We start from the raw sequence: 26,256 nt of genomic DNA, 5'->3' as shown, positions 1-26,256 counted from the left end.
AGAACACCCAATGAAGGTCAGTTCCACCACAGTCAGAAGCCCAATTCTGAGAGCAGCAGGCAGGCTCTCCTCCCACTCTGTGGAGATGGCACTTCTGTTATATATTCAAAGGACAGAAAGCTGTCACCAGGTCAGGAAAGCCAGGATGTAAAGTCAGACATTGGAGGGTTTTTGTAAGAGCGTGTGGTGGGGCCCTAGCCGGTTTGGCTCAGTGGATAGAGCGTCGGCCTGTGGACTGAAGGGTCCCAGGTTCGATTCCGGTCAAGGGCATGTACCTTGGTTGCAGGCACATCCCCAGTAGGGAGTGTGCAGGAGGCAGCTGATTGATGCTTCTCTCTCATCCATGTTTCTAACGCTCTATCCCTCTCCCTTCCTCTCTGTAAAAAATCAGTAAATTAAAAAAAAAAAAAAAAAGAGCGTGTGGTGGGGAGAAGTTCTGCCTTCCTGGATTTTCCCTCTCCCTCTGCTGTGACACCTCCCAAAGGTCTCCAAAGTTCAACCAGGGCCTACATTTTCCAGGCCAGTGTCTTAGAGGCTGTCTGCTTCCCTTTTCTGGCCTCAGGACAAGGCTAATTTTATTTAACAAAGTCCCCTGATTCCTTGTGTGCAGAAAACTAATCTGAAGGAGAGAAAATGCAGACTAAGTATAGGTGGAACCATTTTTTAAAAATATAAGCATTTGCACCTGGCTGGTATGGCTCAGCAGTTGAGCATCGACCTATGAACCAGGAAATCAGGGCACATGCCCAGGTTGTGGGCCAGATGCCCAGTAGGGGATGTATAGGAGGCAGTTGATCAATGATTCTCATCATTGATGTTTCTATCTCTCCCTCTCCCTGCCTCTCTGAAATCAATAAAATATATTTAAAGATAGATAGATATAGATATAGATATGCATAGACAATGTATCAAACTCTATTTGTAGTATTTCTAGGGGTTGGAGTTAAGGAGTGGTTTCATTTTCCAAGTGACATATTTGTATGTTGTTTAAGTAGAATAAGTAGTACGTCTGTAGTCAGAAAAACAAGAAGGAAATTGTAGTATTTTTAAAAAGAGAGAGTAAGAAATTTGCTTAGATTTACTTCTTTTAAAAACTTCCTACCAGTCCTCACTCAGCTTCCAGCCCCTACTTCATAGCTTCAACGTGGTAGTATTTATACAAAACAGGAGGGAGAAAGAAATACCATGTACTGGGAGGCCAGCACAGGCTGGGCACTGTGCTAGGTGCTTCACCATATCATGTGTCATACTGCACAGCTAAAGAGGGTACTGCCCTCTCAGAACAGCTATGAGGGCCAGCTGCAGGCTGAAGCCAAAGTCTCTAGGAAAAGGTCCACAAAATGATAGAGTACTGGCCTTGTGGAACCGTCTCTGGGGAGGGGCACCAGCTGTGTGTTAGTCAGGAATCTCATTTATTCTTCAAAACAAACCCACGAGGTAGGTTAGAGACTGGCACCTCTATTTCAAGGACGGAGAAAAGTAAGCTCATCATCAATCAGAATGCAGGCATTATGAAGGCAGAGCTTTCTCTTATTCATTGCTGGATCCCAGGACCCAGAGCAGAGTGAGCTATGGGAGAGTTTCCAGAAGTATTATTGGTGGATATGGGAATGGATCCTCACAGGCTCTGAGAGGTGAAATGACTTGCACATGGGTACCCAGCCAGTGAACAAGTGGAGTCAACTTTTGGGCTCCAAACTGGTGGCCTCGCCACAGGTCTCTTGCCTTGTGGCACATGGGAACAAGAGAATGTCTGAGAACCACACTCTGCCTCTGCATCTCTCCCCCAGCATACCCCCTTCCCTGGCCCCGGCAGAAGCTGAAGTTTGCCTAGCCTGAGCTGAGCATGGGCATCCAGACAGCATCCCAGTAGGAGCGTGTTCAAAGCAGGCCTTTCATGGATATGGCGGAGGAGGAGGACATGGGCTTGCCAGATGAGCTGGCCTCCACCCATGCCACCTGCTCTCCTCACTCCTAACCACTCACAGTCACTGACTCCTGACGTGAACACTACAGCGAAGTCTATTTAAAAAAAAAATATGATTGAACTTTTACATAAAACAAGAGTTGTAAATGCTTATGAAGATGGATCTATTTTTAAAATAGCCTGTGCATAAACAAAGATTTAACTGAAGATGAGCTGAAATGAGGCATCCCTGAGTGGGCACCTGAACTCTACAGTTAACCAGCAACATAACTACAAGTAAATCACTTAAACCTTACTGAGCCTCAGTGTCCTCATGTATGAAATGAAGATAACAACACACAGTCTCATTGGAACAAATAAAGACTAAATTATCACACATAAATGAGATAACACATTTACTTAATGTCTTGAATATCTTCCCGGCACACAGGAGTATTCAATAAATAAGTACTATTGCTATTAAAGACAAAAATCAAAATCATTAAAATGGCTGCACAAGAAAGGACTTTAAAAAGCCCACTTAGCCCAATATCCTCATTATAGCTGGGGAAACTGATGCTCAAGGAAGTATCTATAATAATAAAAGTGTGATATGCAAATCGACCCAACAACCTTCCGGACCACCTTCCAGACAAAGCCCGGGCTGCGAAGGCTTATTCTTGCATAAATTTCGTGCATCAGGCCTCTAGTGTTAAATAACTTCTAATTATCCACTTACCACAATGCCTTATAAATAGTGGGCACCCACTGAATATAGTGTATAAATAATACCCCACCTATAATAATAAAAGCATAATATGCTAATTAGACCGGACAGCTGAACAACCTTCCGCACCACATTCCGGACGAAGCCACAGTGGTGGGGGCCAAGGCAGAGGCGGCAGCCACGGGAGGCGGGGGCAAGGGCCGAGGCAGAGGCAGTTAGGGGTGATCAGGCAGGCAAGCGAGAAGTTAGGGGCAATCAGACAGGCAGGCCAGTGGTTAGAGGCGATCAGGCAGGCAGGCCGAGTGGTTAGGGGCGATCAGGCAAGTAGACAGGCGAGTAGTTAGGAGCAAGCGGTCCCAGATTGCGAGAGGGATATCCAACTGCCAGTTTAGGCCCAATCCCGCAGGGATTCCTGTGGAATCAGGCCTAAACTGGCAGTACAACATCCCTCAAGGGGTCCGGGATTGTGAGAGGGTGCAGGCCGGGCTGAGGCACACCCCCGCCCATGCACAAATTTCATGCACCAGGCCTCTAGTATGAAATAACATACAGTGGGGCCTTGATTTACGAGTGTCCCGACTAACGAGTTTTTCGAGATACGAGCTGTCTCTCGGCCGTTTTTTTGCTTTGAGTTGCGAGCTAAAATTTGGGTTACGAGCCAGCTTCAGGTACCCCACTGCTAGTTGGCGCAGCGAACATCACAGTGAACGCCACAACATCAGCCCAGCGTCACGTGTCTCACTCGTTCACCTTTTGATTTGACATACGAGTAATTTGAGTTACGAGCTCCATCACAGAACGAATTAAACTCATAAGTCAAGGCCCCACTGTATTTGCTTAATTTGCTTAGAAATCATTTAAAATAGTTCAGATTAATGATATTACTCCCTATGGCTCTAGAACAGCAGTGGGCAAACTACGGCCCACGGGCCGGAAATGAATAAAACTATTGAAAAAAAAGACCGTACCCTTTTATGTAATGATGTTTACTTTGAATTTATATTAGTTCACACAAACACTCCATCCATGCTTTTGTTCCGGCCCTCCGGTCCAGTTTAAGAACCCATTGTGGCCCTCGAGTCAAAAAGTTTGCCCACCCCTGCTCTAGAATAATTTAAGTTAAAGACAATTTCTCAATGGGAGTCAACACCCATCTGGACCTGCACTATCCAGTACAGAAACCACTAGCCACCTGTGGTTATTTAAGTTAACTAAAATTAAATGCTCAGTTCCTTGATCCCACTAGCCACACTAGTGCTGAAGAGCCACATGTGGCTAGTGGCTACCTATGGAGCATTCCCATCATCACAGAAAATAACAACACACAGTCTAATTTCTGTTTTTAAACAATGGTTTTAGTTTTCTAAGTTCTTATTGTCTGCTAATAGCACTACCAGAACATAAGAAGGAAGACCTCATTAGCTTTCCTTTTTACGCAAATCTGCATATTCTTATAAAAAAGTTCAAAGCAATATATTATTGGGGGGTGTTGGGATCTAGAAGACAAGGGAACCAGGGAAGGTAAAAGTAAAAAGGGCTTTAATAAAATGTGTTCTAAGCAAACACATAACTTGTGCCGCTGCCCCCCACCCGCCACCTCACCCTCATCAGTAAACTGAACATTCTTTAAAACAGGTCAGAGGCCCATTCACCAAGCCTCACTTACACAGAAGGACCCTAAAAGGCTCAGTAAGCAGCTGTGGTTTTCCAAAAATATCACTGGTACACAAGCTAATTTCCTTTACAATTCATTTCTTATGCCAAAATACTCATGTGAACCCACCTAACCCCCAAAAAATCACACACTCGCTCCCTTTAATGGTCCAAAGAGCAAACAGTTCTGATAGAAACAGACCTAGAAAGTGAGCCTCTTTGCCACCACACCCACCACCATCACCTTCTCTGAGGTCCCAGCAAGCTGGCACCCCCTCCAGGAGCCAGGAGGGCCACTTGGCCCCCTTACTTCTTGGGATAACTAGGACACATGACCAAGTTAAAGATTTCATGAGTCATCTCATTTGGCAGTGAGTTTAAATTACTGTTGGTTCCCCTAAATATGCCATGTTCTCCTGCACCCGACTTCTGGCATGCACTGTTCTCTCTTCCTGCCATGTCTATACCCGCCCCTCATCCTCCTGATAAATGAGTCCTCTCATCTTGGCTCCAACAAAACACCTCCCTCTGGGATCCCAGCCTTGAACCCCCTCGGCCGGACACCTTTTCTAATGCACCTGCCCACAAACCCTTACACCAATTACCTCCCATTCCACAGGTTCTTCTGTCTGACTGTCCCCACCTGAACAGTCTCCTTGTAGAGATGGGAAGTACCTTTATTCCGAGCCCAATTGGAGCACATACCGTTGTTAAATGTTTGTTTGGAAGGATGGGTGGATGGAAGGGCAGACAGATGTGGAGGGCTGTGGCAGTCAGAGGTGGCTTGGTGGATGAGAGGAGACAGGGTCAGGTCCTAGACCAGTGATGGTGAACCTTTTGAGCTCGGTGTGTCAGCATTTTGAAAAACCCTAACTTAACTCTGGTGCCATGTCACATATAGAAATTTTTTGATCTTTGCAACCATAGTAAAACAAAGACATATTTTTGATATTTATTTTATATATTTAAACGCCATTTAACAAAGAAAAATCAACCAAAAAAATGAGTTCGCGTGTCACCTCTGACACGCATGTCACAGGTTCGCCATCACTGTCCTAGAAGGTAAGTGGGATAGACCAGAAAGGGGGAAGGCGAAAGGGAGATGCTGCAAGCTGAGGCCCAAAGACAGAAACAAGCCAGACACTCGTGGCCCGCAGATGAAAGTCTTTTATATCAATAGTTACATATGTTTATTCCAATTTTTACTTGCTACTCATGAAAATGGATACTGATTTTCCATTTATGGTAATGACAAAGCTTCCCTCCAAATTTACTTTAGCCCTGGCCAGGTGGCTCAGTTGGTGGGAGCTCGATCCTGTATACCAAAGGGTCACGATATCTATTTCCTGTCAGGGCACATACCTAGGTTGTGGGTTTGATCCCTAGTTGGGGCAAATACAGGAGAAATTTGATGTTCCTCTCACATCGATGTCCCTCTCTCTCTCTCTTAATCATTCCCTCCCTTCCTCTCTAAAATCAATCAAAACATACCCTCAGGTGAGGATTTAAATAGACTAATGAATTAATTTACTTTTGCAAATAGACAATGTAAAGGAAAGTTAATTAGCAAGGAGCTCTCTACCCTCAGTCAGAACAGGGAGCCACAGTGATGAAATGAAGCTCGCTGGGCAGGGAGGACAAGGTCAGATCAGAGGGCCCTAGAGATCAGCCATTGAGGCCACAGCTATTAAGACAACACTGTGAGAGCAAAGTAACTGGGGAAAATGTGTGGAGACAAAAGTTCCTGTCAGCCAGATAATCCCACTCCTGAGGATTTATCTTAAAAAAGTATCTCCAGTCCGACCAGTGTGGCTCAGTGATTGAGTGACCTATGAATCAGGAGGTCACAGTTTGAGACCCATCAGGGCTTGATCGTCAGTAGGGGGTGTGCAGGAGGCTGCTAATAAATGATTCTCTCTCATCATTAATGTTTGTATCTCTCTCTCTCCTTCCTCTCTGAAATCAATAAAAATGTATTTTTTAAAAAAGGCATCTCGAAAGAAGGGAAACATATACACACACCTATGTCTGTGTGCACAGACAAACAGAGATAGATAGATAGATAGATAGATAGATAGATAGATAGATAGATACAGATATCCACTGCAACTAATAGAGGGTAAAGGGCTTACAAACTGCTTGTCTAATCCTCACCACAACCCCATGAGATAGGTATTCTAATATGAACATTTTACCCAGCTATGAGGACTCTACTTTATTCAACAAACCTTTTCCACATTGCTACATAGTCTTCATATTTCACATTTTAAGGGCTGCAATGCATCCCAGTGTATTGATGTAAGATCATTTTTTAACCTACTGGTGAACACCCACTTTTTCAGTGGATATTTGCTACTGCGATTCATGTCTCCTATGTACATTACTAGAGGCCCGGTGCACGAAATTCATGCACAGTGTGTGTGTGTGTGTGTGTGTGTGTGTGTGTGTCCCTCAGCCCAGCCTGCACCCTCTCCAATCTGGGACCCCTCGAGGGATGTCTGACTGCCCTCTCACAATCCAGGGCTGCTGGCTCCCAACCACTCACCTGCCTGTCTGCCTGCCTGCCTGCCTGCCTGATTGCCCCTAACTGCTGCTGCCTGCCGGCCTGATCACCCCCTAACCACTCCCCTGCCAGCCTGATCAACGCCTAACTGCTCCCCTGCCAGCCCAATTGCCCCCTAACTGCCCTCCCCTGCCAGCCTGGTCGCCCCTAACTGACCTCCCCTGCAGACCTGGTCACCCCTAACTAGGCTCCCTTGCCAGCTTAGTTGCCCCTACTGCCCTCCCCTGCCTGCCTGGTCACCCCTAACTGTCCTCCCCTGCAGGCTGGTCGCCCCCAACTGCCCTCCCCTGCTAGCCCGGTCACCCCCAAATGCCGTCCCCTGCAGGCCTGGTCCCCCCCAACTGTCCTCCCCTGCAGGCCTGGTCCCTCCCAACTGCCCTCCCCTACTGGCCTGATCGCCCACAACTGCCCTCCCCTGCAGGCCACCTTGTGTCCACATGGGGGCGGCCATCTTGTGTGTTGGAGTGATGGTCAATTTGCATATTACCTCTTTATTATATAGGATAACAAAAGAGGAGCTATAGATTAAAAGGGCCCGGGCTTGAATCCAGACCTGTCCCTCCTCAGACCACTAGCTTTCTGGATTCGTCAATCCAATTGCCAGAAAGCTCTTTCACAGCATCACATTGGCAAGTGCGGTCTTTCTGGAGAAGCACGTTCAAATATGTTTTCAAATGGGCCTAAGTTTATGTGGCAGATGAAACACTGGCCTACCTCGGAGTGTAGAGTCCAGATTCTAAAGTATTAGGCACAGGACCTCGCCCCAGCTGCCTAGTGATTGATTTACTGTGGGATCTGAACAAGCCACAAGCAGTAAAAATTCCACAACAAAACAGAGGTCAACGGCATAAGGTTTAAAGTCAGAGCAGCTGGCTCTGCAACTTATTAGCAATTTACACACATTTCTAAATTGATATAATTTGTAATTTACATAATGTCACAGGATCCTAAATTCATAAGATCCCATGCTAGGAGAATTCTGGGAACTAAACTGATAAAATATAGTAGTCCCCCCTTACCCACAGTTGTACTTCCCATGGTTTCAGTTACCTACAGTCAACCATGATCCAAAAATATTGAGTGAAAAATTCCAGAAATAAACAATTCATAAGTTTTAAATGGCATGCTGTTCTGAGTAGTGTGATAAAATCTCCAATATCTGCTCCATCTGCCTGCATGTGAATCATCCCTTCATCCAGCATTTCCTGTATATGCTACCCGCCCATTAGTCACTTAGTAGCCACCTTGGTTATCAGATCAACTGTTGAGGTATTGCACTGCTTGTGTTCAGGTCACCCTTATTTTACTTACTAATGACCCCCAAAGCAGAAGAGTAGTAATATGACAAAGAGAAGCCATAAGCATTTCCTTTAAGTGAAAAGGTATGTACAGGGTAGGGCAAAAGTAGGTTTACAGTTGTGAGTACACTAAACACAGCTTATTCTTGTATTATTTATTAAACATTTATGGAAAATAATACAATATTTAATAAATAATACAAGAATAAGCTGTGTTTAGTGTACTCACAACTGTAAACCTACTTTTGCCCCACCCTGTATGTATAGAAAAAGGCATTAGCATATACAGGGTTCAGTACCATCCCCGGTTCCATACATCCACTGGAAGTCTTTTATATATATACTAGAGGCCCGGTGCACAAAAATTTGTGCACTTGGAGGGGAGGGGAGGTCCCTCAGCCTGGCCTGTGCCCTATCGCAGTCTGGGACCCCTCAGGGGATGACCACCTGCTGGCTTAGGCCCGCTCCCTGGGGGATTGGGTCTAAGATGGCAATCAGACATCCCTCTGGCAGCCCAGCTGCCCTCAGGGGATGTCCACTTGCCAGTGGGGAACAGGCCTAAACTGCAGTTGGACATCCTTAGCGCTGCTGAGGAAGCAGGAGAGGTTCCCACCACCACCGCTGTACTGGCAGCCATCAGCCTGGCTTGTGGCTGAACAGAGCTCCTCCATGTGAGAGCTCACTGACCACCAGGGGGCAGCTCCTGCATTGAGCATCTGCCCCCTAGTGGTCAGTGTGTGTCATAGTGACCAGTCATTCCCAGTCCTTCTGCTGTTAGGGTCAGTTTGCATATTACCCTTTTACTATATAGGATAGAGGCCTAGTGCACGGGTGGGGGCCGGCTGGTTTGCCCTGAAGGGTGTCCCAGATCAGGGTGGGGGTCCCGCTTGGGTGCCTGGCCAGCCTGTATGAGGGGATGATGGCTGTTTGCAGCTGGTCACACCCCCTTCAGGGTAGGGGTCCCCACTGGGGTGCTTGGCCAGTTTGGATGAGGGGTTGAGGGCCGTTTTCAGGCTGGCGGGTGACTGAAGCTCCCAACCTCTCCTTTTTTTCTTTTTTTCTTTTTTATTCTGGGATTCATTTACCTTCTATGGCTGTCACTGGAACTGAGAGCTGGCTTTAGCTCTGAGGCTCGGCTCCAGCTCTGAGACCTAGGCTGCTGAAAGCAGGTATCTGGGTTTGTTTGGCTTCTATAATTGAAACACTGTTGCAGCTCCAGCTCTGAGGCCCGGCTGGCTGAAAGCAGGTTCCTGGGGTTTGTTTAGCTTCTATAATTGCAACATTGTTTCTTAGAGAGCAGTTCAGAGGCCGGCAGCGGCAGGCGGGGAACCTTGGCTTCCTTCATCACTGGAGCAAGCAAGCCTCCTGTTTGCTTCAACTGCCTGGCTGCCAGCCGCCATTTTGGTTGGCAGTTAATTTGCATATCGCCCTGATTAGCCAATGGGAAGCCTGTCAGAGGTACGGTTAATTACCATGTTTGTCTATTATTAGATAGGACTAGAGGCCCAATGCATGAAAATCCATGCAAGAGTAGGCCTTAGCTCCCCGGCTGCCAGCACTGGCTTCCCTCTAGCACCTGGGACCCAGGCTGGCTTCCCTCGGGCTGCCCACAGGCACCCAGGACCCAGGCTACTTCCCTCTAGCCCCGGCTTCATCAGGAAGGACGTACGGAATGATGGCCAGAAGACACCTGGTCTAATTAGCATATCACCCATATATGTGTGTGTGTGTGTATGATATATGATATATATAATTGAACTTTTTAGAAAGTTCATTACTGGTAGTCTTTACAGTCTAGTCAGAGTTCCAAGGACCTCTGAATTTTTTTTTTAAGGGGGACCTTTTTAAAATATATATATGTGTGTATATATATATTATTTATATATATGTATATATTTATATATATATGTTATTGATTTCAGAGAGGAAGGGAAAGGGAGAGAGATAGAAACATCAATGATGAGAGAGAATCATTAATTGGCTGCCTCCTGCACTCCCCCCACTGGAGATTGAGCCCACAACCTAGGGATGTGCCCTTGACCAGAATTGAACCTGGGACCTTTTAGTCTGCAGACCGATGTTCTATCCACAGAGCCAAACCAGCTAAGGCCCACTGGGAGTCTTGAAACAAATCCCCTGCGATGGTGGGGACTGCTTTAGGATAATGCATGTGAAGTGCCAACTGAAGTAAGTAGTAAGGGATGCCGTTGCCTTCCTTTCCTTATTAACTCTGGGGGCCTACTGAATGCTTCAGGTGGTCTGGAATCTGGTTGTGCTTGTTCCAACACAGCCCATCACCTGAGGCTTGGAAATCATATTTTCTTTCTTTAGAGACTATGGCATTTAATGGAATTCAACTCACAGAATTTTATTTGTTAATGCAATGCCTCCAGGGGTGCTGGAGTAGCAGTCAAGCCTCACAAAGCACTCTGAGTGCATTCCAAAAAGGTCCAACACTATTTATGTGTCCATGTTCTGCCAGTTAGTCATATGATGGGAGGGCCCTTCCTTAGGGACCATGGCAACCAGTTCTTGTCTGTTATCTCAGGAAATGCTTCCTCAACAATCAATATGTACCAAACAAATACCGTGGTATCAAAATAAAAGCATGATCCTGGGGGAAATTCCCACAATGCTGCAGTGTGCTCTCCATCTGGAATTCAGCAAGCCCAGAAACCATCGTCCATCAACATGGGGAGAAAAATAAACACACCTATCCAGCCAGTTTTATCACAGGCAAAGGACAAGGGAATTCTAGCTACTAGATAAATGCCTCTGGAGGAAGTTATTTAAAAGGAGGAATGAAGAAATCAAAGTGATTAAGGAAATGTGAAGACTGGACCCATTTCCCAGGAATCTCAACTATTGCCAAATATGATGAAAGCTAACACAGGCTGCCATGAACTTAGGATGTGGAGATCCTGCCCATCTTGTGAGCAGGTGTTGACATCCACAGCCTAGCACTCTGAGATAAAAAACCTCTGTGTGTGTGGCTGCACCTCTTGGGATTGGACTAATTCGTTTTCTGCTGGCGATCTAGGTAAGCATCTAACTATGGCCTCTCTGCTTAGTTCTGGCCCTAGCTGCAAGTTAAGACACTGCCAGGGCGTGGAGTAAGTTGGCCCCAAGTTCAAAAGCTAGCATGATCACTGACAGATATTAACCCCATACTCTGTTCATCATTTCAGAGTCCACCTGGATGTACACAGAGAAGAAGGGGGAGGGCAGAGAAGGAAAAAAAACACAAAACCCTACAGTACTCAAGGCCTCAAAAGTGATTCCAAACCCTGAGCATGGTTAGAAGTTACTATGTGGGAAATGAGGCTCCCTTTTAAATGAGAAGCTGCAAGCTCATTCTTGCATTTTAACATGTGCTCCAAATCATCAAAGCAAAACTAGGAACAGCCACTTAACAAATAGTCTGCTTTGAGCTGCAAACTTTTAAAAAATGCTACAGAACATTTGTTGAACCATCAACATAAAGCACTTTCCTCTATACATAAAAACGACATTCTTGGGCCAACTTCCAGAGTGTATTAAGGGCTAGATCCGTGGTTAGCAAACCGTCGCTAGCGAGCCACACGCGGCTCTTTGGCCCCTTCAGTGTGGCTCTTCCACAAAATACCACGTGCACAGAAGTCGGTATTTTGTGGAAGAGCTGGTATTTTGTGGAAGAGCCACGATGAAGGGGCCAAAGAGCCGCGTGTGGCTCGCGAGCCGCGGTTTGCCGACCACTGGGCTAGATTTTGGAATCAGAAGGACCAATTTAAAGGTCTCCTCTGCCCCTTACTAGTTGTGTGACCTTGTACAAGATACCTCTGAACCTCTTAGGCCTCCATTTCTACATCTGCAAATGGGGGCATGACCAGGGCTATGGTAAAGAATCATGGGATGGGGAGAAAACCAAGATGGCGGCATAGGTAAACACCGGAGTTAGCTGCCTCGAACAACCACTTCACAAATACAAGTAAAGGACGGAACGGACATCACCCAGAACCACGGGAAAGCTGGCTGAGGGGAAATTCTTCAACTAGAAGGAAAGAGAACAGCATACGAGACTCAGAGGAGGCGCAGTGTGGAAAATACAAAGGTGCAGAGGTACGCGAGGAGCGGGCTGGTAGCTGAGGGCGCGGTTGTCCGTTTCAATCAGGAGGGAGTCTCAGATTCTGAGCTCCAGTTCTGGGCGAGTCTCTAGGGACCCAGACTCAAACGGGAGAAGTGGGACTGTCTGGCATCGGTTGGAACGCGAGGGCAGCTTTCTCTCCGAGGTTTGCAGCAGTTGCTGGGACTCTGAGAGGCAGGGCCTCTGGGGACGGGACTGAGAGCAGCCATAACTGCTCGCTCCACCCGCCCTGTTTGATCCCCTGCGACCAGCCCCGCCCAAACCCTTCGCAGAGTCATTTGCCAGATAGCCTCAGGCAAAGGCTAGATTAGCACCTCCCTAGAGGACAGAAGTTTTCCCACTGCAGACACAGCTGATTCTCACAGCCAGTTGGCCTGGAGGTCAAATCCCCCTAGTATTAACTACAACAATCAAGGCTTAACTACAACAAGACTGCGTATAAAGACCACTAGGGGGTGCACCAAGAAAGCATAAAAAATGCGGAGACAAAGAAACAGGACAAAACTGTCAATGGAGGATATTGAGTTCAGAACCACACTTTTAAGGTCTCTCAAGAACTGTCTAGAAGCCGCCAATAAATGTAGTGAGATTCTCAAGAAATCTAATGAGACCCTCGATGTTGTGATAAAGAACCAACTAGAAATTAAGCATACACGGACTGAAATAACGAATATTATACAGACTCCCAACAGCAGACCAGAGGAGCGCAAGAATCAAGGCAAAGATTTGTATGCGAAGAAGCAAAAAACACCCAACCAGAAAAGCAAAATGAAAAAAGAATCCGAAAATACGAAGATAGTGTAAGGAGCCTCTGGGACAGCTTCAAGCGTACCAACATCAGAATTATAGGAGTGCCAGAAGATGAGAGAGAGCAAGACATTGAAAACCTATTTGAAGAAATAATGACAGAAAACTTCCCCCACCTGGTGAAAGAAATAGACTTACAGGTCCAGGAAGCGCAGAGAACCCCAAACAAAAGGAATCCAAAGAGGACCACACCAAGACACATCATAATTAAAATGCCAAGAGCAAAAGACAAAGAGAGAATCTGAAAAGCAGCAAGAGAAAGAAACTCAGTTACATACAAGGGAATACCCATACGACTGTCAGCTGATTTCTCAACAGAAACTTTGCAGGCCAGAAGGGAGTGGCACGAAATATTCAAAGTGATGAATGCCAAGAACCTACAACCAAGATTACTTTATCCAGCAAAGCTATCATTCAGAATTGAAGGTCAGATAAAGAGCTTCACAGATAAGGAAAAGCTAAAGGAGTTCATCACCACCAAACCAGGATTATATGAAATGCTGAAAGGTATCCTTTAAGAAAAGGAAGAAGAAGAAAAAGGTAAAGATACTAATTATGAACAACAAATATGCATCTATCAACAAGTGAATCTAAGAATCAAGTGAATAAATAATCTGATGAACAGAATGAACTGGTGATTATAATAGAATCAGGGACATAGAAAGGGAATGGACTCACTATTCTTGGTGGGGAAAGGGGTGTGGGAGATGCGGGAAGAGACTGGACAAAAATTGTGCACCTAGGGATGAGGACAGTGGGGGGGTAAGGGCAGAGGGTGGGGTGGGAACTGGGTGGAGGGGAGCTATGGGGGGAAAAAAGAGGAACAAATGTAATAATCTGAACAATAAAGATTTACTAAAATAAAAAAATTAAAAAAATAAAAAAAGAATCATGGGATGGTGTCTATAGTGTTCATTTCACAGGGGCTGAAGCAGTGCAAGCATGATAAATCCTCTAAGCCAGTGGTCGTCAAACTGCGGCTCGGCAAACCGCGGCTTTCGAGCCACATGCGGCTCTTTGGTCCCTTCAGTGTGGCTCTTCTACAAAATACCGGCTCTTCCACAAAATACCAGCTCTTCCACAAAATATCGACTTCTGCGCATGGGCCACGAAGTTTCAATCGCACTGTAGGTGCGCGCCCGCACGTGGTATTTTGTGGAAGAGCCACACTGAAGGGGCCCAAAAGCCGCATGTGGCTCGAGAGCCGCAGTTTGCCGACCACCGCAAATGTGCCCAAGAACAACCACCCTAGAAGCCAGCAAGTCTGAGCCTCTCCTTAGAGCCGCGGTCACCAACCGGTGGTCCGTGAGGTCCAAAAGGTTGGCGACTGCTGCCTTAGAGTGATCATTATACCTACATCTTACATGTATGGTAGTCCTTACTACAAGGATTTTTTTAGATTCAATCCAATTTTCTTCCCAGTGGAATGGTACTCATTTGCATGACAAATGATGAAATTCCTACAGATAATAATGAGCATGTATGAAGTGCCCACATGGGGCTTGAGTTACAGCACTTCATTTACATTATCCTTATTTAATCCTGTCAATTACCTTGTGAAGGAAATATTATGTCCACTTTACTGATTAGGAAGTTGAGGCTCAGAGAGATGATGTACCTAGTTCAAGCTCACACAGTACAGAAGCAGCCACAGCGGGATTCAGATCCAGTGGGATTCAGATCCCGGAGTCTCCTTCCACTATCCTATACCAGGCCGCCTTCCAACAATTGGTTTTGTTTGTTTTTTTTACCATTTCCTTTATCTTGCCTCCTTCATATACCCAAACATTCTACATGCCTTAAAATCAAACACATGCCCTTAAAAGAAAACATTAAACCCCTGAGGCAGCAGAATCTTGCAGGTCCCTGGCGGTTCACAAAGAGTACAGTACCTCTGACAACTTGCCTGCCACCTTCCGAAAAAATGAGAAAATTGATCAAAAAATAAGCACAGGACCTGGGGGACAGAGGTTGAGATGAGGGTCGCTGAGTAGCACCAGGTCCCGCTCCTCTCAAAGGCCCTGGGTACCATATGTAACTGGCACTTCAGGGTTGGCCACTCATACCCAGAGGAAGAAAAACAATTAAGCCATTTTCCAGAAGAGTGACTTCTATTATCACCTGGCAGTGCCATTTGAAACAACTTGTTCACAGAGAAGCAGGTGTATGCTCTGCAAGGCCCATAACCAATAAGGCTTTCCATTGAGCTGTGGGAAAAGCAATGCCTCCAATTCAAAATAAAGCATCAATAACACAACGTCCAAAATCTCTCCAACAGCTTCCACACCTGCAGTCTCTCTTGGCTCTCACAGCACGCTAAGAGTCCTTGTCAGTGATAATCACACAATGTTATTACTGATGTAAATAATAATAGTTATTTAAAAAATAGTAATAATAAAGTTAAAACAATTTTAAAGCCCCGTTGGCATGGCTCAGTGATTGAGCATAGACTTATAAACCAGGAGGTCACGGTTCAATTTCTAGTCAGGGCACAATGCCCAGGTTGCAGGCTCGATCTCCAGTGTGGAGTGTGCAGGAGGCAGCCAATCGATGATTCTCTCTCATCATTGATGTTTCTATTGCTCTCTCTCTCTCTCCTTTCATCTCTGAAATAAGTAAAAATATATTTTAAATAATAATAGTTACTGTTACCATGTCTGGATTTACATATATTAACTCATTTAATCCTCATAAAATCCATCAGAAATAGACACTTTTATTCTCACCACTTCACTGTGAAACAAAGAAACTGAGGCAGAGAGTGAAGGAAGCTGCCAAGTCTATGTGCTTGGACCTGAACCCAGGCAGTCTGGTTCCAGAACCTGCCCTTCACTGACCCTGAACTCTGGAATCAAAACTGCCTGGGATCTTTCAAAAGTTCCCAGGATGGCTAGTTGTGTGACTTTGGGCCAAGTGCCCAGTGTCTACCATGTACAGAGCCACCAGTGAATGCCAGCGCAATTAAGATCACTATTCCCCCCACTGCCAGCACCTCCAGACAGACTCAATGCCAGCAGCGGCTGAACGCATGAAGAATGTGCTGACCTCATCTCGGAGGCAGACCCGCTCAGCTCCCTCCGTGCTTGTCCTTCCTACCTGAAGTGACACTGGCTGACGAGGAGCCCACACTGACTTCATGAGAAGCCACAAGCGGCTAAGGGCTCAAGCCCAAAGGGAGATCTGGACACTGCTAGAAAGTCTCACACCACACTCAACCCGCCCTAGTGTTTAGTGTTTTAGGCTAAACTACATGAACTGCTGATATTCAACCTTTACTGACATAGAAAACAGCAATTTCATGGGTCAACCTAATGGGGGAGGAGTCCTTAGATTTATTAAGGACTTACTAGACATACATCCATTCATTCAACAACCAACAGTGGTAGATAAGGGGCTGTCACAATGACGAGGTTGTGACAAAGAATAACTGTGCTGTCCAGAAAGGAGCGCCCCTACGGAGGGCAGCCTAAGACATGTCTAACACTTGAAGATTTAGCAGGTTTCTTTCTAAAAAGAGACCACAGCTCAGAAAGTTCTAGCTGCTTTCATTTAACAATTCAAACCAAAAAAAACCCAAAAACTTTAACTTCTAACCTAAACCCAGACTTCAGCCACTGCGGTCAGACCTATAGATGAACCTCTCTCAATCTCAGTTTCCTCATCCATCAAATAAGCATCCTGGTGAGTCCATGCATATGAGAGGCAAGGCAGCAGAGCTGAATAAGCATGAGCTTTTGAGTGGGATGGACCTGGACCCACTAACTAGCTGGGGTCCCTTAGGCAAGTCACTAAACCTTTCTGAGCCTCAGTTTCCTGAACGTCACAATGAGGAAACAGCTTCACAGGGTGGAGTTGAGAGAGTGAGAGATAGTGACCGTGGGTATCCAGCAGAGACACTGGCAGAAGGAAGGTGCTATTGCTGTGACTAATAGAGCATCCAGGAGGGACTACTTAATAAGGTAAGGGATGAAGACTGCTATCTCAGGCGACATCTAGTTTCTGGTCCATGAGTACTCTACTTAATACAAGGCAGAGACCACCAGGGGTCCACACCCACTATGGCTGAAAGAGATTTCAAGATGGGAGCTGCCTGGAGGAGGACACACAAGGAAGGACGGTGCACTTCAGAAATTCTCAACAGTGCAAAGCACCTAAGTGGCCAAGCTTGGCCATTGCTGTGTCAGGGTTTCTGTTCCTTGATGATAGGTCTGCATCCAGCCCCAGGGACCCACACTGACTGGGAGTCGCCAGTAAGCCATACTCAGCAGAGAAGCAAAGACTGTTAAAAAAAAAAAAACAAGCCAGATATGAGACAGGGAAACATTCAAGAGTAGCTCCCTCCTTCAGTGGCCACAGTGGCCTGAAATCCGACTTCACTGGGCGTGTGTGGCTGATAAAAGCCCCTCCTTTCGCCGAAACCGGTTTGGCTCAGTGGATAGAGCGTCAGCCTGCGGACTGAGTGGTCCCAGGTTCGATTCCGGTCAAGGGCATGTACCTGGGTTGCGGGCACATCCCCAGTAGGAGGTGTGCAGGAGGCAGCTGATCGATGTTTCTCTCTCATCGATGTTTCTAACTCTCTATCTCTCTCCCTTCTTCTCTGTAAAAAATCAATAAAATATATTAAAAAAAAAAAAAAAGCCCCTCCTTTCAGTTTCTCAGCACAAAATTGCATCCTGGAAGCCTGTCCAAGCGAAGGCAGATCCATCCCATCAGGGACAAAGCCTCATAATGGAGAAGCCTTGAGTAGCAACATCAGATGTGAGCAATCCAGACTTGCTCCCATCTACCGATCATGGCTATGAATGAGAAGGGAAAAGGGCACTGGGCATCACCAGGAAATGCTCAATTCCAACAGGAGACTGCTCGCTATTCACATATCCCAGAAGAAAGGGAAGAGCAAAAGCATCTTTTCATGACCTTAATAGTTTTAATTAAAGATATTTCACTTGGTAACTGTAATGAGTCCTCTGCCTAAATCTTTTTATGAGAACCTCTGAGACAAATAATGTTAAATAATATAATGGTTTCAGATCAGATCCGAACTCAAAAGGGTTGTGCTGAGTCGAATGCTAAAAGAGGAAGCTTCACAGAGCAGTATAAGCAGTGGTTGGAGAAGTTCAGGGCCTGAGCCAGTGGTAAGGACTGCTTGTCATCTGCAATAAGAACTTTTTAGCCAAAAAAACAAAAAAAGAACTTTTCAGCCAGAAAACACAGGGCTGAAAGCCCTTAAGATTGCCACCCTTGGGCAAGGGCTTTACCTCTTTGGGGGGGTCTCAACAGAACAAGGGGCTATCACTTGCCTTCCAGGTTGGCTGAGAGGTTCAATGAAACACCACCTATCAATCACCTGTATTGATAAAATAATCATGTAGCAACCAACACTCCTGCTGTAATTACAAGTTCCAGGCATAGTCTACACTTTCTGCACATAAACTCACCTAATCCTCACAATAATTCCTATAGGACAAGTGGATGGTAACCACCAGGGTTGCTGCCTTGGAAGAAATATGACTGCTGGTCAGGGCATTTATCACTGGAAAGTTGTAGATGAAGGCTCCTCTCCACAGATTTCCAGAGATATCGGGACAGGAGTGGGAGGGAAAGGGAGAGGCGAGCGAGCCCCCACGCCCACTTGTGTTGGAATTCCATCACCCTGGTTCTGCACTCATGCCCAAGTCAGTCACAATCTCAGATTTACCTGCTCTATCTGCCTCCTCCATTTAACATTAAGGCTCACATTCTAACAGGCCTATCTGACTGCTCAGAGAGCATCCATGAATGGGTGACCTAATGGAAAAAACACCACAGGCAGAGGTGCCTGGTGACCAGAGCACAAGTGAGTCACTACCCAGGAAGGACTGGTTTCCTTGCTGTGGACTGAGGGTGATGTGAGAACTTGCTTCGCAGGGTTGCTGTGGATATTAAAAAGTGGTCTGTTAAAAAGACCTGTCACTGTTACAGCCACCATGTAGCACCTCCACTCTGCAGCTCTGGTCTCTGTCCCCCTCAGCAGACTGGGCGGCTTCGACATCTGTTTGCCCAGAGTCTAATGCTGTGCAAATTTTTTAAAATATATATTTATTGATTTCAGAGAGGAAGGGAGAGGGAGAGATAAAAACATCAATGATGAGAATCAGTGATCGGCTGCCTCTAGCACGCCCCCCACCGGGGATCATGCCCGCAACCTGGGCATATGCCCTGACCAGGAATCAAACCATGCCTCCTGATTCATAGCTCAACGCTCATGCCGTGCAAAATGAGCAGCAATCTGGTGCCACAGCAGATAGAGAATGGCTGGGCAGATGGATCACTGGGCTATCCAGACTGAAACCCCCAGTCAGTTGTTAATAGAAAATCAGGCTTTGCAGACACCACTATCTTAGGATTTAAACTGACCAGAAATAGTTGCTGGTCAATGATAAACCATTATCAGAATGCCTTCGTGGGGGAGCTCTGGGGACAGAAACGTCACCCTCAGCCCCAGAGGTGGTAAATCACAACGTCTCATTCTGTCGTCCTATCTTTCTGAACCATTCCTTCCTTTCCATATCCACAGTCGCTCAGTGGCCAGGACCTTTGTAGCCGCACAGCTGATGCTTGCAAATGCCTCTTTGACTTCCCAGATCCTTCCTGCAAACCCCAGCCAGATGACTCTTCCTAAAATACCGCCTCTCTGCCAGCCTCCTCAAATTTCTACCTGCCCTGTCAAAAATGTAACTGGCTCCACACTGTCTCAGACCAAATGCAAACTCCTTAGCTTAGCAACTCGGGCACTCCACAACTCACTCCCCAGACTGAGGTCCCTAAACTCGCTCTGTCTCCTCCATGGCTGGTCCCCAAACTCACGAGGCAGACCAGACCTCTGACCTTGCTTTTGGTTCCAGACCTCTACCTAGAATGGCCTCTCCCTGACTGCACCCAACCCCATCCTCTCTGCCTGGGCAAGGTTTCCCCAGGCTTCACGAGTGTGGGCTGGAGTGGTCTACAGCAGTGGTCACCAACCCGTGGTCCATGAGGTCCGAAGGTTGGTGACCGCTGGTCTACAGGGCTTCCTGAGGAGGTGGAAGGCAAGTCAAACCCGCAGGGATGGCAGGCGTGGCCCTTGTTCCGTCTTTCCTATTACCACTTCCTTCCTGCTGCACTTAACTTTCTTGGTGCATCTTGCCTCCCCTTTTGGATTAGAGGACAGGGGCTATGGCTTCTATTTGTGTCCCTTACTCTATGGAAAGCAGAATAAGTAAGGCAAATAGTAATCACAGCTACCACTTACTGTGGTACCAGATTAAGTACACTTCACATTTCATTTCTTTCGCCTGGCATCCCCATAAAATGTTACCCTCAAGAAACTGAGGCCCTGGCCGGGTCAGGGCACAGACAAGAAACAACCAATGAACGCATAAATAAGTGGAACAACAAATCGATGTTTATCTCTCTTTCTCAAATAAAATTTAAAAATCAATAATAAAAAAATTTGAAAAAGAAACTGAGGCAAAGGGAGATTAGATCACATACTGAGTGGCAGAGACAGGACTCCAACCCAAATCTGCCAAGCCCACGTTCTGTGGAGCAGGCAGCAAACAAAACGCAGCCACCTCTCTGCTCACACCACTCATTCACTCAGTGCTCATGAAGACCTTACCAAGCACCAGGCGACCAGTGCCAGGTGTGGGGCAGTTAATGAGAACCAAACAGACAAGGTCCCTGCTCTCACAGAGCTCACATGTGCTGTCCCCAGTCCTGAGCCTCTTCTTCCAAGCCTGGGGGCTCCCCCAGGCACAGGATCAGACCTGACACCTAGCGCCAGGCTGGGGCAACAGGTGGTGGCCAGGGCACAGGGAGCCTTGACTTCTATGGTGAGGTAGAGCCTCAGGCTCCATTAGGGAAAGTCTTCCTTCAAGGCATGGCCCAAAGCCAAGCAAACTTGAAATGAGCCTTCAGTAGGCAGTAAGGGGTGGGGAAAAGGGGACTAGCTCTGGAGTCAGAAAACCCAGTTCCTTCACTTAGTAGCTATTAGAGGGACTAACCACATACCCCTTTGAACCGCATCTGTAAAATGGTGATGAGAATAATAGTTAATACTTACATAATTATGTGCCAGATGTTGTTTGAAGTACTTGACATGCATTATTATCTCATTTAATCCTCACAAAAGCCTTATTAGGAGGTACTGTTATTATCCCAAGGCAGTCAGTCTGGCTCCTAAGTCCTAACTTCTTAAATTATGCTGCCTCCCTCCTAAGGCTGAACTCCCCTCCTGGCCAGGCTGTTGCAGGAGGATACACTAGGGGACTAGGCTAAAGCTCCTAGTGCAGTGCATGGCACGTGCCTGGTGTCATATAAACGTCACGTCCACCTCCTTACACCGAAACGTTAACCTGTAAAGGCCAGGTTTGGAAATGGCATTGCTCTAGCTGGTCCTAATACAGGTGATCTTGCAATTGCATCCTTTGGGCTTCTGCACCCTACTTTCCTTGGGATCTGCTGCAAGGAGAAATGGGACAAAATCCTGTACCCCTACAGCCTGGTGCTCACTGTTTCTGAGAAACAGAGTGAGCGTCCACACGGGTGTCAGGTGGAACCAGATCTGCGTCCCAGGCCTGCCATTCACACTGGTCACTCAACTTCTCACTCAAGCTTCAGGTTCCTTGTAAGTAAAACGGAGGATAAGGTATAACCTAGTCACGTTTCTGGGTCACAACAGACCCTCCGTCAATGGTAGCTCCCCAAGTTAGAAGGGTAGGACTTCGTGGATGGGAGAGCTTCCGTTCTGCAAAGGAATAGACTATGTGCACTGCAATTCACTTCCACAGAGATGGCAGAGGCAAGGGCAGGTACACTCCAAAAGATCTGGGAGTGAAGCTGGCGCAAGCCCCAACTTACTCTTAAGTCTCCTGCCATATCTCACATAGGTGTGCTTATCATTATATTAAACAAGGCTCTTCCTCCTTAGACTTTAGGCATATGAAATGTGCCCCTCCTCCATGCCCAATAATGTAAGCTGTGAGGGCACAGACCCTTGCCTGTCTTGCTCATCACTGTGTGCTCAGCACATAAAGCAGCACGGAGAAGAGTTAATATACAGTGAATTAATGTTATCCTGTAGCTTCAGGTAGCCCCCAACACACTTTTGCATTTGCCTAACTTGAATTTGCCTAACAGCAAACATTTCCCCAACTGGGAAACAGGAGTCTCAATGGTCGATGCACCTCCCCAGCCATTTCTCTGTGCTGTCAGTCATCTGTCCTCTTCCCTCCCCCACAGAACGTAAAAGAAACATAGGACTTCCAAGTTATAAACAAGAATATCTGCTTTCGGATGTATGATTCATCATCTCCTTAATCTCAAACTATCAATCGTTGGCTACTTTTTCAAGCATCCCACCAAACAGAGGCCAATTGGATTTAAATGAAGGCTGTATATATACATGAGGGATGTATCTACCCACACCAGGAGACCAGCCAAGACACATTAGTGTTAACTATACTGTTTCACTTTGTAATAATATGACAGGCAACACCTATCAGCTTCTGTAAGGCCAAACCATCTGTTAGTCAGAGAGCCAACTCATAAGGGGACCTCACCTATCCCTTCCCTGGGACAGCCCCACCACCATCAGTACCAGAATCATAATTCCAAGTTAGAACAATAATCCCCAAGTTAGAAGCTAGAGTTGTGTACGGAAAAATGCGTTAAACTATAAAGCAGTTACACACAGTGGTAACATTATTACCTGCTAAGGGAATGCATATAAATTCCATTTGCCTATGCATTCTTAACTGATGCCAACAAAAATCATGGAATTTACTCCAAAGTCTAATGCATTTCAGATTCTCAAACCGCTCTTTTCCTCCATGGATAACCGAGATCTAGCTATTTGCTCTATCTTCGAATCTACTAAAAATAAAAACCACAGTGTTCTTAATTCATTTACCTATGCTGCAACCCCACACCACCACTTCTGTCCTACCCCAACTGGCTACACAGTTTATGTCCTAGTATTCTGGTAGAGAATAAATTTGACAATAAGCAGTCAGAAATTACTTATCAACTGGGGGCTGTACTAAGAACAAGTCATTGAGAGAATGAGTATGAACTCCAAGAGGCTAAGTTCATGGACATAGACACACCCCAAAAAAGAGCACTCCAAGCCACTTCCTTCAGTGCCAGGGATAGAACCATGGAAAACACAGACAAAAATCCCTACCCTCAAAGAGCTCCCATTCTGGCCCCAGCTAACTATGCCTGCATCACCATACATTAAACAGGGTCCCCTATGCAAAGGACACAGCACACAATCCATAGTCAATAAATGTTCCTGTGCTTCCCTCAATAGCTCAGTTGGTAGAGGACACTAAATGCTGCATCTCTGAGCACCCCATTATTATGTTTTCTAAACAGTATTCTTTATATCTTCCCACACTTCAGCAGCCTGGGGCAATGGGAAGGACAAAGTTAGAGCCTGCCCGATTTAGAGCACTTCCACTGACTGAGCAACACCTTGATTAAGTTATCCAACCCTCTGAGTCTCAGCAGAATTCTTTGTCTGTAAAATAGAAACAGCAATTCCTCAAAGGGCTCTATATGGATTAAATGAGCTGATATAGGTGAAGCTCACAGCCCCCCAAGAAATGGGAGGCCTTTTCCACCACCCCTCCCACAGTCCTTTCAGACTGTCCACGTAAGACCCAACCTCTTGAGAAGCCTCCTGGGTCATTTAAGGGCATTTTCCCATCACATTTGGAGAATCTGGCACCCAGGGCTAAGGCAAGATGCCCCTCCCAGCTCTGAGTAGTCCCACCTGGCAACCCCACCCACTCTCCCCTGCTTTTGTCCTAAGAACAATTTACAAAACCTCACTCCACTTTCAAAGTCCTCACCCAAGTCTGTTACGAAGTGTCTTTCTCCACACAGGCCTAGGGCTGGGCCACCACCCCCTGCAGCCAGTTCTCCGCCAATGAAGAGAAGTCCAGTAGCGTGGAACATGGCAACGGCCACGTTTTTAATTAATATACCGGAAGGCATCAGGAAAAAACTTGGACAGTCTGAATTAGTCATCCTAGTTTAGCAGCAACATCCCTTAATTAAACAAGGAACCAATATCCTCAAAACCCTTTGGAGCCCAAAGTCCACATGCAAATGTCTGCCCAGCCTGGGTGGGAGGAGCAGGTGGACAGCCTGAGCTCTGCCAGCGCACTCTCCAAGAGTTCCTTGGCCATGTGAGGCAGAAGCCCTCTAGCCCTTCCCGCCGAGGTGCTGGGCCCGCTCTGCACAAGGCTGCAAAGTGGACAGGAGAGCAGGTGCACATGTGCGGGCCTGTGTGAAACCTCGGGCCAACCAGAGCCCCAGAGAGCACCTGCCTTCATTACCAAAACAAACACCACGCGTGGAGCTAGCTTCTCCCTCCGAGACTCGCTCACCTGATCCAAGACAACTCCATAATCAGCAGTTCCAACCCTGACGAGCTGACAGTTCAGGGGGAAAGGGAGGCTGCGCCTGCTGGGGTGCATCGTGTCCAGGCCGTATGTTGCCCTCGGGGCCGGCCGGCTCCCCCCAAGGCTGCGGCCTCACAAGGGTGATTGTGCGTTCATCCCTGTCCTGTCGGCTCCCCCACCCTCATCCCTCCGCTCACTCGGGCCCGACCGCCGGCAGGACGCTCTGCAAGCACCGCACCCGCGCACCCGCGGAAGGGCCCGCAGAGCGGGCTGCCTTCCGGGGACAGATGCCCGCCCTGCCTTCCCTCCCTCCCAGCCGGCTTCCCCAGAAGGGGCAACCCCCAAACGTGAGTAGGCACAACCCTGGGACCACCCCACTCCCCACTGCGGGCTAGAGACTCCCCCTCGCTTCCCAGAGATGGCAAAGAAGGGAAAGGGAGGGGACCACCTGGGGGCAGGGCAGGGAGTAGGGCCCTGGGGGGAGGGTAAAGCCCGGACAGAGGGGGCTGCGCGGGCTACTCTTCAGAGTGGTGAGAAGTCCTGGGACGGGGGTCATGGGGGGTGGGGTGGGGTGACGCCATGGGCGGCGGAGGAGGAGGAGGTCCAGACTAATGACCAAGGCAGAGGGAAGACTCAGGCTGAAGCCATGGGGGAGAGGAAACAAGTCTAGGCTGAGGCCACTGCAGGAGTTGACGGGGTCCGGGCTGAGGCCATGGAGGATGGCGACAGAGGCCTGGCCTGGGCCATGGGAGGGAGAAACGACGGCCTCGCCTCGACTAGAGGGACGAGGAAGGGGGACCTAGCCCGGGCCATGGGGAGGAGAAGGGGAGACCACGCCTGGGTCACCGGAGGGGGTGCCTGGCCCAGAGTCCAGGAGATTCCAGCGTGGGCTATGGAGGAGACTAGCCTGGACCCCGAGGTGGAGAGCGGGACGCCAAGGGCGGGGCCAGGGAGGGGTGGCAGGGCCGCTGCCCACCCGAGCCGCCCGGGCCGGCGGCTCTCCGGAGCCTGCAGGGATGGTGTCCACCTGAGGTCCGGACCCCGCCCCTCCCCCACCCGGGAGAACCCACCCTTCACGGACCGGGTTCGGCGCGGGGAAGGGGACGTGCGCTCCGGCGGGGGCCCGGGGGCTGGGGGAGGCCGGCGTCGGGCTTTTACCATGGCGGCGGCGGCGGCGGCGGTCCCGGTCCCGGCGTCTGTGGCTCTCCCCCCAGCAGCAGGGCCCGGCGCTTCCACTTCCCCGGGTGCCCAGGAGTGAACATCCGGGTCAGCGCCCCCCTCCCCCCCGCGCCGGGCCGCCGCCACCTTCCTTCCCCGCCCCGGCCGGCCCGGGCCCGCCCCCACGCAGCCGGCTCTCGGCCAATGAGCGCGCAGGGCCGCGGCGATCGCCAAGTATGGAGCGCGGCGCGGGGGGGCGGAGCGCCGATCAGGGAAGTGAGGGGCGGGGCCTGCGGGCGGGACCGGGCGCGGCGGCCGGCGGGGTGGGCGGGCCGCGCTCCGGACCCCGCGTGGCGGCCGGGTCCGCGCTGGAGCTGACCCCGGGATGGGGGGTCTTGCGCCCGCACCCCGATCCGACCGTCTGCTCTGGGGCTGCAGAAGCGTGTGGCCTCGGGGGACCCGTGCCCGCGGGCCTCCCGGGCGCGGATGCGGAAGGCACTGGGGCTGGGAGGGGTCAGTCCCTCCCCACCCCACCCCACCCCACCCGGGACACGCGCTCACTCCCGCGGCGAACCCGGAACTGGTGCTG

General features: G+C 48.2%; 1 protein-coding gene across 2 annotated transcripts in view; it reads right to left on the bottom strand.

The window, feature by feature from the left end:
- CAPZB (capping actin protein of muscle Z-line subunit beta) overlaps positions 1-25,806 on the bottom strand; it is a 129,618-nt gene extending 103,812 nt beyond the window's left edge. For both annotated transcript variants that reach the window (XM_059690998.1, XM_059690999.1), the window contains exon 1: positions 25,668-25,806. In XM_059690998.1, the coding sequence (XP_059546981.1) occupies positions 25,668-25,670 (3 nt within the window). In that variant the 5' untranslated portion in view covers positions 25,671-25,806. The remainder of the gene's footprint in view (positions 1-25,667) is intronic.
- Between the last annotated feature and the right edge of the window lie 450 nt (positions 25,807-26,256).

The sequence above is a fragment of the Myotis daubentonii genome, chromosome 3 (assembly GCF_963259705.1).
Source record: "Myotis daubentonii chromosome 3, mMyoDau2.1, whole genome shotgun sequence".
Classification (NCBI taxonomy): Eukaryota; Metazoa; Chordata; class Mammalia; order Chiroptera; family Vespertilionidae; genus Myotis; species Myotis daubentonii.
The sequence above is the reverse complement of the archived record's forward strand: the minus strand, read 5'-3'. Positions and strand labels throughout refer to the sequence as shown.